This window comes from Equus caballus, chromosome 17 (genome assembly GCF_041296265.1).
Source record: "Equus caballus isolate H_3958 breed thoroughbred chromosome 17, TB-T2T, whole genome shotgun sequence".
NCBI classification, from domain to species: domain Eukaryota; kingdom Metazoa; phylum Chordata; class Mammalia; order Perissodactyla; family Equidae; genus Equus; species Equus caballus.
In genome coordinates, this window is record NC_091700.1 from 37,783,334 (window position 1) to 37,795,559 (window position 12,226).

A 12,226-nucleotide genomic window follows, 5' to 3' on the forward strand; every position below is an offset into this window, starting at 1 on the left:
TGTTGCCCTTGGCAGAGGGGAGCCATTATGGATTTTGAGCATGGAAATGTCATGATTAGAGCTGGGCTTCAGTAAGTTCAAGTATTACTTTTAGCCTATAGCTTATTACTATCTTTTTCTTTTCTTGGGTGTGGCAGAAAAGTATCAGTGGATAAGGCTGAGTTCTTTTACCCCAAACTAAATTTCTAGAGCCAGCAGTTACTAAATTTCCAGAGCCAGCTAACAAGGCCAAGGTTATCTATTCAGCTCCCATCACTTCATTCAAAGAAAACTTTCTTTCACAGCCGCATCCACATCTACTTAACAATTGCCAACCAACTCTCACTTCGGTTTGAGAGGCAATATAGAAAAGGCAAAAACAGATGAGATGCTGTGCAGAGGATGGGAAATAATGGGCTTCAGAGTCTGACAGATCTAGACTTGAGTTCTCGGTTCAAAAAAATTTCGCTGAACTTCAATGTTCTAATCTGTAAAATGGGAATCACAATGGTGCCCTCTCATGGAGTTATTGAGAGTATTAAAGGAGATAATGAATACAAAGCACTTAGCGTGGTTCAACAAAGTCTAGTATGTTGTAAACTCTATAGGATAAATGTCCAAGTTCCTTCAATAAACAAAGTACAAGGAATAAAGAAGAGAGATGGAAAACCTATAAACTAAAAGAGACTTAACAGACAAAGAAACCAAATGAAATGTGTGGCCCTTGTTTAGACCCTGATTGAAACAAACTAAATTTAAAAAAAGATTTAAAGATAATTGTGGAAATTTAAACATGGAGTAGACATTTGAAATTATTAAGATATTATTAAGGTATAATATTCTTAGATATGATAAATGGTTTTAAGGGTTTTTTAAAGAGTCTTTATGTTAGATGTCACACTAAAATATTTGTGGGATAAAATGATCTGATGTCTGGGATTTCCTTCAAAATAATCCAGGTATAGAGAAAGGATGGAGAGTGAGTGTGTGTGTGTGCACGCGCGTGAGGAGAATGGGGAGAGAATGGATGAAACATGGTTGGCTACATGATGAAATGATTGTTGAAGTGGTGAGGTGACTGTAAGGAATTTATTATGTGATTGTCTTGACTTTTTGTGTGTGTGTGAGTAAGTTTCACCCTGAGCTAACATCCATTGCCAATCTTGCTCTTTTTTTTCGCTTGAGGAAGATTGTCCCTGAGCTAACATCTGTGCCAATCACCCTCTACTTTGTATGTGGGATGCCTCCAAAGCATGGCTGATGAATGGAGTAGGTCTGCACCTGGGATCTGAACCTGCAAATCCTGGGCTGCAGAAACAGAATGTGTGGAACTTTAATCACTTGGCCATAGGCCGGCCCTGTCTTGACTTCTTATATTTGAAAAAGTCCACAATAAAATGTTTTCAAAAGGAAAAAATAGGGTAATAGCATATATTTCACATGGGTTGTCTGAATATTAAATGAGCTAATATATGTAAAAGTACAATAGTGTCTGGTATATAATAGGTTTTTGAAAAATGTTAATTTCCTCTTTTCTCTCTGTTTAAAAACACAGCCTCCCCATCTCTCTTTCTCTCTCTCTCTCTCACACACACACATGTGTGCACATACACACTTGTGATGTTCTGCAAGGGCTGAATTGTCCCAGTAGGGGTTTGTGAAAGACTCAGTTCCTTTCTGCAGGGAAATAAAAGGCTGATGACTTTAGATATTTTCAGAGGTCTGGAATCTTAGAATTGGACCTTCCTACTTTGGGAGGGGAATCAACTCCTGAATTCTGTAAACAATAACCAATATAAAATGGAAAGCAGGATGCTCTGGGGAGAACTCAGTGCTTGCAAAGCACAGGCATGCCATAGGCATGGCTCTCGGGCCCTGGGAAGGATCCAGGCCTGTCACGGGGCACCCAAGTGCTGCTACCTGATCACCAAAGGAGAGAAGTCTAAATGAAACTAAGTAATAGGCACCAATCTTAACCAAATTCCCCAAAGAACCCACCTTTTTTTAAAAAGAAACTTACCTGGGAAGGAGTTTCTACTCCCTGAAATTTAGAGCTGCTGGTTTTATCTGTTCGTCGTTCTCCAAAATAATAAAGGCTCTCCTATAGAAAAGGGGACAATCCAATCATGGCTCATTTTCACTCTCCTTTCCTATATAAGGTACTCTTAAAGTTTCCAAGGCACATTATTTCCTTAAACCAGCGGTCTTTGGGCAGAGGCTATCCAATATAACAAAACTAAGAAGGCAACATGAAGATCTGCTCTCATCCAAAGGCTGATAAAGACATGGGGTTTCAAAGCTGGAAAGACCTTAGGGATCATCTGGTCCTTCTTCCTACCTTTCCATTTTACAAATGGGGAAGATTGAGACCAAAAGAAAACCAAGTGACCTGTCGCGGAGACGTATGCAGCCAGGTGAGAGAGCACAGGCCCAGAGCATAGGTCTCTGGCTCTCAGTCTAGGGCTCTGGGTCAATGGCTTTTGATCTTTTTATTTTTTTATTTATTTTATTTATTTTTTTTGAGGAAGATTAGCCCTGAGCTAACTACTGCCAGTCCTCCTCTTTTTGCTGAGGAAGACTGGCCCTGAGCTCACATCTGGGCCCATCTTCCTCTACTTTATATGTGGGATGCCTACCACAACATGGCTTGCCAAGCGGTGCCATGTCCGCAGCTGGGATCCGAACCGGCAAACTCCGGGCCGCCAAAGTGGAATGTGCACACTTAACCGCTGTGCCACCGGGCCGGCCCTGATCTTTTTATTTTTAAAGCTACAATCTACATTAATAAACCTAGGACACACACACACACACACCCCTGAAACAAAAGTTTCACAAAATAATACTACCATTTGACATTTTCTATTTAATCTATTTTATTTTATTAAAAAACATGCTGGTCACAACCCAATAAGTTGATTTACAACCCACTGATAGATCATGATCCGTAGTTTGAAAAACACTGTCCTAGAACATCCATTTTATAATTTGTGTGTCTCAAATTAGAAAAAAAGAAGATGGTGGAATTAGAGTGCTGGGCATTGTGCATAACCCACAGCTCCTCTTATCTGGACTGGCGGCCAAACGAGGAGCAGAGCTGCTGAGAGTGTGTCCTTTAAGTGGTAACCTCTCAGCAAGATCATGGCAGAAAAAAGACTGACGACCCTACTTAAAGACGTAGAAACAGCCCACTCTGTCTTCTCACAAATTTCTAGAGGGCACAGACCCCACATATACTGAGTACGCAAAGATAATAATATTCGGGCAAGACTTTGCTCTGAGTTGAAAAACGATACTGTCTATCTTCCTAGCACTTCTGAGGATGTTTAAGGTCCTTTGGAGAATTTACCTAATCAATCTTGGTACTATTCTTGTGAGGAAGGAAGAATTCTGCAGTTGGTGGGAGTAACAGCAGATCTGGGACTAGGGGAGGCGAGTAAAACCTCTAGATTGCTGAGTATTTGTACAATTGCATAACTTGGACCTTACTCATCTCATCTCAATCCTGCCCCTGTTGAGTCCTGTTTCTATTTAAAATGTTGCTATTGTATACATCATGGAGTTTTTGCATTAATTTTTATTTTTGAAAGTATTGAATTAGAATATTATTTATCTTAATTACTAAAATTTTTGGCATTCCCTTAATTTTTGTGCCCAAGGTGAGTATGTCACTGACATCACCCTCATCTTGGCCCAGAGTAAGAGGTACCTAGGCTAGTTACTAACTAGAGCAAGTTAAACAAGGATGTATTAAAACCAAGCTTTCTAATAACCACCTCTCCAATTACATTTTCATAAGTACCATGACTCAAAGGATCATCTTAACATCCTACCAGTAAGGTTTCAGAACTAGCGAATTCAATCAGCACAGGACAGAGTTGATAGTAACATCTTTCATACCTCTGCAGTTACAAATATTTCACAGGCAATCAGGCAGGCACAAACCATAGTACCAGTCCGTCCTGGAAAAGAAAACAGTTAGTTCGTGAACCAATGTTCATGGTAATACTTGGTATAAAAATACTCTTAGAAATATCCTAAGAGTTCATTTTGGATTGATTTTCTTTCACTCTGAAAGTGCTTGTTCAAAATATTTCAATTCAGAAATAGCCAAAGCTGTTTCACTGCTCAGAGGTTCCTCCTGGAATTCTGCCCTAACTCTGTGCATGAACGCACATGGGCACGTGTATACCGTTCTTGAGTTACTACTGCTGGGGGCTGCAGTAATAGGCAGAAGCAATCAGCTCTGCTCTAGGACTCCAAAGCTAAAGAGCTGCTTACCAATTAAGACCTAATTACATACCCTGTTTTTCTAACTAAAATACCTATAAAAGATAAAACATGGTCAGAACCCAAAACACTATCGAGTATTTGAATACCCTTTACTCCTTACATTTTCATTAGAGTTTTTAAGTGTGTTACAAAACATATATGAAAGTAAAAAGAGTAGTATAATGAACCCCCATATACCTGTTTCCCAGATTCTATAATTATCATGTTATATTGCTGTACTTGTTTAATTTCTCTTCCTTCTTCCTTCCTTTCTTCCCTCTCTCCCTCTTTCTCTCTCTTTCCTCTATAGCATTGTAAAGCAAACCCTTGATTTCATGTCATTTCATTCTCGAAGTCTCTTATGTTTTATTCCAATTGATACTTTTGTCCTGCCATACAAAATCTGAGTTTAAAAAACATGTTACTTTTATTTTTATGATGATCTGTAGCTTTTGTCTTAGCCAGTATATGCTGAACTTATTTTATGTAATTCCAAACTTACTCTTCTAACTTGAGATGCACTCTATTTTCTAGTCCTTTTTTGTTTGTTTGTTTAATGGACTACTAAACTTATTTTGCAACCCATAGTTTGAAAAACACTATTCTAAGCCAAGTGCTTCCAAAGAGGACTTTGTACCACCGTCTGCTATTACAAATAAAAGCTTCTTGCTAAAGGAAGCTACTGACCATTAACAACCTGGCTCTCAGTTGTATAGACTGTTAACATTTCAATTTTCAAGGACATTTCTGGTCTCTGTAACTCTGATATTTTCCCATTTGAAGAAAACTTTTGCAGATTCATGTCCTTGTGACTGTAGATAAGTACAAGCACAGACAAAGTAGATGCTCTCTCATCCAGTCAAGTCGTGTACAGCGGGGAATCGTAAAAATGATACATACTTGCCTCCAATATTTTATTTTAACTTAAAACATAAATGTACATTCATTCACTAAACTTCTGATATTGGACGAAGGTTTTAACATTTTGAGTGCCCCCAACTGGAGTTTTTTCTTGGAAAGGCCAGACTCATGGTATAAACCATTGCCTCATCCATATTTCTAGCTTCAGATTCTTCCGAGCAATCTAGGTGCAGGATCCTTCTAGATTTTACTACTGGAATTTTTCTCCCAATGTTTTACATTAGTCGTACTTGCATTTAATTCAGCTGCAATTTTGGTTGTAGGCAGTCAGCTTCATTGAATCTTCTTGAAACATTCAACTTAGGTTTCATAAAATTGTAACTCTTTCTGTTCACTCTGACATTTTACAGATCTACATAATATTTGATTATTTGACATAAGTATAATAACAAGTAGAACTGGCAGACACTGGTGGAAGCAGAAACACATAGGCATACTAAAAAGAAGCATACTAGCTACAAGTTTTCAACATGCCAATGGACACCAATAGGTGTGTTTATGGAGGGAATGGAGAACGTGAAATAATCCACCAAGTTGGTCAGATGGAAGTCGTAAGAGAGCTTTTGTTATCCTGAAGTCGGCAAAAGCATCTTGCACCTCTAAATATAATACAATTTTTGGCTTTCATAATGATAACAACTAACATTTGGGTAATGCTTTACAGATCTCATATAATCTTTACAACACCTCAGTGAGGTAAACAACCTGGCATAAAGAAACTGAGAAACTGAGGTTCTGTAAGTTTAAGAAACTTTCACATAGTCAAATAGCTAGATACCTTAATGCCAGCTTATATGACCTTTTGCAACAATCCTTAAACTTTATTCTTTCTCAAGTGGTGTCCATCACCCTTCCTCACAATGCAGATCTTATATTTCAAGTTCTTGAATCTATAACCAGAGCACTGAGGTGATTTTCCAGACACCAAGAGTGGTAGCTCTATGTATGTATGTATGTATATATGTATGTATGTATGTACGTGTGTGTGTGTGTGTGTGTGTATCCCTTAGAGTTGTTTAAAGCACTTAACATATAACTGAAACAATTTCTCATTCAAGATATTCAGACCAAAATAGCCTTTTGTCAGTTTGACTGCCTTACTTGATACAATGAATGTCTCAAATGAAAATGTACTTTGTAGCATCCATTAAAAAAGACTTTGAAAGAGCTAGAGACGCTTAAACATTCACTCGTATTATTTAAATAAAAATATGTTCATTGTATATCTACTAGAAAAAGACTCAGGAAAGATAAGTCTGCTGCTAAAAACTGATAGCATACCAGTTGAAGGATAACAATAATGGCCAATATTATCAAGCCATTGATACTTCTTTCAGATAGATAATTTTCACATTTCATTTAATCTCTAAAATAGGACCATGAGGTTGGAACTGTCATCATCCACATTAGAAAACTATTAGAAAACTAAAGCATGGAGAATTTAAGTAATTTACTCAATGCCGCAAAATTCTTTAACGGCATAGTTGGGATTTAAACCTAGATCTTTTATTTCAAAGCCTGTGCTTTTAATCATTATGTTTTGATAACTGCAACTTTTCAATTTCTTTTCTTTTTTTTTTTAGTCTCTCAACTGGGAAAAAAAATCCAATTGAAAAGGATAGACTAAACATTGGTAAAAGACACGTATAAAAGATAGCTGATGAAGCTGTGAGAGAGTTCTCAGTTAATCTAGTCCTTGGGCCCAGTGGAATTATTTTCCAGAAAACTTAGAATTCCTGACTGGACAAACTTGCAAAAGAGATTCCTCAGCATCACTGGATATTCCTTATGGTGGAGAGCAGGAGAGGTGTGGATAGCCTAGAGCTGATTCATTTCCTGCTTTGCAAATCAGGAGGTAGTGCATTTCCCAAATTGTAAGCCAGTAACCTTGGTGTTAATTTAGGGAGAAATTTTAACACAAATATACTTAAATGGATTTGTTGCATACACATAAAGAAAAGCTATGATCACTCAAGCCCAATGTGAATTTTCCAAGTTCTGGTGGATTTATTTCATTGATAGTCTCTTGATACTCTTTATACCCACTTTTCCCTACACATCTGTACGCTCACAGTACTCCTTGTATGACGTCTCTGCTCAAATGTCTTTGTATTGGTAAGACCTTCCTTGACCATCTACATATCAGTTAGCAACCTCTCTCCCATTACATATTCTCCTTATTTTTATTTTTTCAATTGCACGTGTCACCATCTAATACATATATTTTCTCTGTAAACAATAGACTGTGGTCTCCATGGGAGATGTGCATGTATCTGCTTTGTACACTGTCACATAAATGCATCTAGACAGGATCTGCTGTTCAAGGCATGAATGAATATATTTGCTCTTTCAATTTATCCTGTCATCCAGTCCCATGGCCACTCATTTTTCTCATTTTGTTTTCACTTCCTCATCCACCTAGAAGTATGACGGACAATTTCACTGTTGGTTTTACCAATACTAAATAACAGTGCCAGTAACATTGCCATTCTTGCTTCTGGTCCTTTTGCTGTGCCCATTCTGTAAAAACCTAATACTGGGTCCATTTGGGCACCCACTTCCTCCATTCCTACACCAGAAATGTAGAGACAACAGAGATGCAGAAACACCAGAGATACAGAGAACCGCTGGAGAAAAATCACGCAACTTTTCATGTTGGTAATAATGTCAATTAATGGTCTGACACTTAAGCTAGGCCCTCACTGCAGCCAAAACACTTCTCAATGGTGCTAGTCAGTTCTTTTTCTTGGTTCCCTTAGAATTTGGTTGAAATTTTCCCTACATTCCTTAGGTCGCCAACCCAATTGCCTTCCCACTGACTCTGAGTTTGTGTCTTCATTTCTTTCTTCCCAGAGGCAGGATCTCCGATAACGTGTTGCCTCCCTGAATCCCCCTTACAAGCTTCCTGTAACTACATCTATTCCTGTGACTACACCTCTTCCCTTGAATCTCACTTGTGAGGAGTTTCTCCTCTTAATTCAGCCAAATCCTCCACTTGGGCTCTGGATCCCATCCCCTTCTCTCAACTCAGGGTTTTGACTTTATCAGGCCCTACTCTTCTGTGTCTTCAACCACTCCCTCTCTTTGACTCCTTTCCCTTGGCAAATAAACATATTCAGCTCCCCTTACCCTATCTTATAAACAACACTCACTATCAGCCCCAAATGCTCAGACAACTAACTTCTCTCTGTCCTTTTACAGACAAGCACCTTGACTCTCTAGTCTACACTTGCTATGGTCACTTCCTCCTCGTTAACGATTCTGGTGCTGGCTGTCTTTAGACTCTATTTTAATAATTATAATAGCTACCATTTACTCACTGTTTACTATGTATCAGGTGCTCTACTACACAGTGTAATATGCATTACTTCATTTTAATTTCTTAACAATCCTTTAAGGTAAGTATTACAATTCCCATTTTACAGATGGGAAAACTGAGGTTTTGAATGGCTATCTAACTCACCTAAATGGTTAGCGATGGTCCTAGGTTTTATATCTGCACAGTTCAATGCTAATTATCCCACCATTACCAACTGCATAATAATATGCACACTTTGAGAAAGACTGTTCTACATCAATGTATCTATCTTAGTCTTGAGCTCCTTTATATCCCACTGATGTGACTGCCTTTTCCAGTCACCTGCAGGCTTGCTTGACTCCTCTGGTCTTTTCAGTATTTCTTCACTGCACCTGGATCACTGTTTTTGGAGTTTTCTTTGCTGGACCCTTTTTTTTTTTTTTTTTTTGCTTCATCTGAGGTATTTTGTTATTTATCTGGCAAATCTGGCAAGGAGGTTTCTCTTACATTTTCCCATAAAAGATAAAAGAATATTTATTCTAAGAAATCTAAAGAGTTTTCTTTACAAGGGTACTGAGAATATTAAATCTGGGTACTCTTTGCATTAAAGTTCAAGAAATCTAACAAAGATGATTGAAAGTTAAAAAGACTATTTCTAAATCAAGATGATAGTTTGAGCACCAATGATAGATTGAAAACTTCCACCTCTGTATCAAACATATGGAAATGATAAAGAAAAAAAATGGCTGAACTCAAAAATAAAAAGGCAAGGAAAACTCAGAGGATCAGAAGTGGAGAGAGGAGTCAAGCTGGTAGGTAGGAGTTGAAGCCAAGAAACCTCAAAATAAACTATTATAGGAAAAACAAAAGGGTGAGAGGATCCACAGAATGCAGGAAAGTAGATAAAAAGAAGCATAGAAAAATTGTGGTAAATATAAAACACATAGCTGAATGTCATAAATAAGTCCAAATATGTCAGCAATTGCAATAAATACATTGAAAATGAAGATACTGAGATTGCATTTTTAATGATGCAGGTATATGCTCTTTAAAGAGACATATCTAAACCAAAATGACACAGAAAGGTTGAATGTAAAATGATGAAAAATTTATAACAGAAATAACCCACTGAGAAGATATAATAATCATGTATTTGCATGCACCTAACAACACACTATGAAATATAAAAAGCAAAAGTTGATAGAATTAAAAGAAGAAATCAACACACAAAATAGTTGATACAAAGAAATAGTAAAAAAGAAAAGAAATACTAAATAGAAAGATTTGAGTAATATAATTAATAAGATTGATTTAATGGACAGATAGATAGATAGATAGATAGATAATGGATAGATAGATAGAGGAAAACTGATACGAATGACAATTTATAAAAAGGAGGCTGCCCTGATGTGCACCAGCTGAACACCAGCCCTCCAAACAATCCTAAAGGGAAATCGATGAAAGACATGTGAACACAGAATAGTCCTCTCTCAGAAAAAAGAAAAAAAATGAAATTTGAAATGAATGTTTTCCTTCAAGCAGGGAATTAGCTTTAATTAAAAGAATAGTGAAGCCAATTGCTTGAAATTATAATATTTTAGGTTGAGCCATGTGAAATGGCCATTTTTATAAGTGAAAGATGGTCCAAAACTGACAGTTCCATGTGGTTCAACCTCTATATTCTTCATTTATCCATGGTATTGTAAATTGCTAACATATACAGAATATTTCAACCTGTGGATCTGGAGACAGAACTTGCCTACTCACTAATGGGCTTGAAACTAGTTTTCAAATAAGACTAAAACTTGATTCTACTCAAATATATACGGCAGTTTTAAAGAGCTATGTTTTCCCAGAATTCAATATAAAAAACCATTTTACGGCTCACCAAAAACATAATTCTTTGCCAAAAATTGTGAAATATGCTTGGATGATTATTAAAAGTCTAAAGTTGAATGAGAGAAAATCTAATTCAACTTAAATTGGTTGGATTTACTAACAGCTTTTTTTTTCATTGTACACCCACCAAAATCATCTTCTTTGTATCATTACACTATAAAAATTCCAGTAGATTTGGTTTTTGAAATAGCATCACTGTTGGTGCCCTTAACTTTAAAAGCCTCTCACAAAGTTTAAGAACAATCTTAAATAGAACACAAGTGCTCAGACAGTTTCTAAACACTGTATTTTGACAGATGATTTTAGCAAATCAACAATGAAGAAACCAAATAGTCAATAACAACGGAAATTTCTTAGTTTTTATTCCTATTTTCTTCCCTTCTTCACTCTCTGCCTTCCTCCCCTACTCCCCCCTTTCCTTCCCTTTCTTCAGTCTTGAAGCTAATATTAAAAAGTGTTAACAATTATTAACACTGATTAATAGCAGTATGACTTGGTCTTGTACCTTAATATGTTTTTCACATTTCTCTAGAAAAAGAGAAATAAAAAGAAAAATGTTTTTACCTTTTCCGCCTTTACAGTGAATCACCACAATGTTTCTTTTATCCTCAGCCATCCACTCAATGACTTCCTTCGAAAGAGTCAGCATCTCTCTGATTTCAAACGTAAAATTTTTAGTTGAATTAAAGTACTTCAAAAAAATTGAGCTCAATTCATTTAGCCCTCTTCTGACAGCCAACTTGGCAAGAAACTTACTTTAGAGTGGGCACATTGTGATCATCAATCATGATTCGATGGACCCTGTGGTGGAAATGCTTAGGATTGTAAGAACTTTCACCTAAAATAGATGATGCATGGGTCATACCTCTATATCTAATAAACAAAGTAAATGATCAAGTTATGAATAAGTTATGCTTTTCTGTTAGAAATTCCTTATTCACCTTTAAAAGGAGCTTTCTGACTGGCTCCTCCTGCTCTAAAAGAAACTTAAGGGTCTCAAAAATATAAGGACAGTAGTGGTTTGTCCATCTTGAGTAACCTAAGTTCAACCTATTTTGGTTTGCTTAATAGGACTTACTTTTAATTTTCTAGCAGGCTACTCATTACATTATTATAGGGTAGTTAAGCACCACAGAGCAGAAGCAAATGTGGTCGACCAAAATGTTTGCCTCCTGAAAATGATAATTTAATGTACAGGAAGAGGAGAAAATCAAGAAAGACAAAGTAGTAAGCTGAGATATAATCTGTTTTCTACACCGTTTTCTTTTTTTTCTGTGTAGGGCCCTGCTCTCCTCACACCCCACTCCTAGTGGGTTAGAGAATGAATTTGTTGAATTATCTGTCTTCAAAACAGGAGCTGGCAGGAAGAACAGAAATATTTTCTTCACCTAAAACCACTAGAGCATACAGACTCCTAAAATGGCTCCGCCTCTACCCCAGCCTCCTGTCTCGCTCACGGGGCACTTCGTGCTGTTGAGCTATCTTTTCCCACCAAATAGGGCCAAGAGCAAGATGGAGATTTTTTAACTCACTTCCCACCACTACCAAATACTTATGACTAAATGAAACGTAAAAACTGAATCGTCTTCTTACATGCAGTGATTTGTTTTCTATCTATAGTAGGAAAATATCTAGTTAAGTACGTACTGCATAGATTGTAGACTTGGTAGTGGTTTCGATGCTTGGTGTCCAGGAACCGCACAACTTCCTAAAATCGATGGACACATATATTACATATATCCACATGGCACCAACATAAGCCACTTCCTAGGAGTAGCCTGAAATGGTTATTACCTTTTATTCCCTTGTCCCTCACTTAGCACCTTTTAGGGGAGATTCAGGGACTATAAGAGTATGTGC

General features: G+C 37.1%; 2 protein-coding genes across 17 annotated transcripts in view; one reads left to right on the forward strand and one right to left on the reverse strand.

The window, feature by feature from the left end:
* LOC138918383 (LHFPL tetraspan subfamily member 6 protein-like) overlaps positions 1-12,226 on the forward strand; it is a 334,036-nt gene that overhangs the window by 248,344 nt on the left and 73,466 nt on the right. The gene's annotated exons all lie outside the window — the stretch shown is intronic.
* LOC138918374 (phosphatidylinositol 3,4,5-trisphosphate 3-phosphatase TPTE2-like) overlaps positions 1-12,226 on the reverse strand; it is a 105,556-nt gene that overhangs the window by 9,911 nt on the left and 83,419 nt on the right. For all 3 annotated transcript variants that reach the window (XM_070239624.1, XM_070239625.1, XM_070239626.1), the window contains 5 exons: positions 12,014-12,074; positions 11,123-11,204; positions 10,931-11,019; positions 3,877-3,938; positions 2,000-2,080 (listed from right to left, as the gene is read on the reverse strand). In XM_070239624.1, the coding sequence (XP_070095725.1) occupies positions 2,000-2,080; positions 3,877-3,938; positions 10,931-11,019; positions 11,123-11,204; positions 12,014-12,074 (375 nt within the window). The remainder of the gene's footprint in view (positions 1-1,999; positions 2,081-3,876; positions 3,939-10,930; positions 11,020-11,122; positions 11,205-12,013; positions 12,075-12,226) is intronic.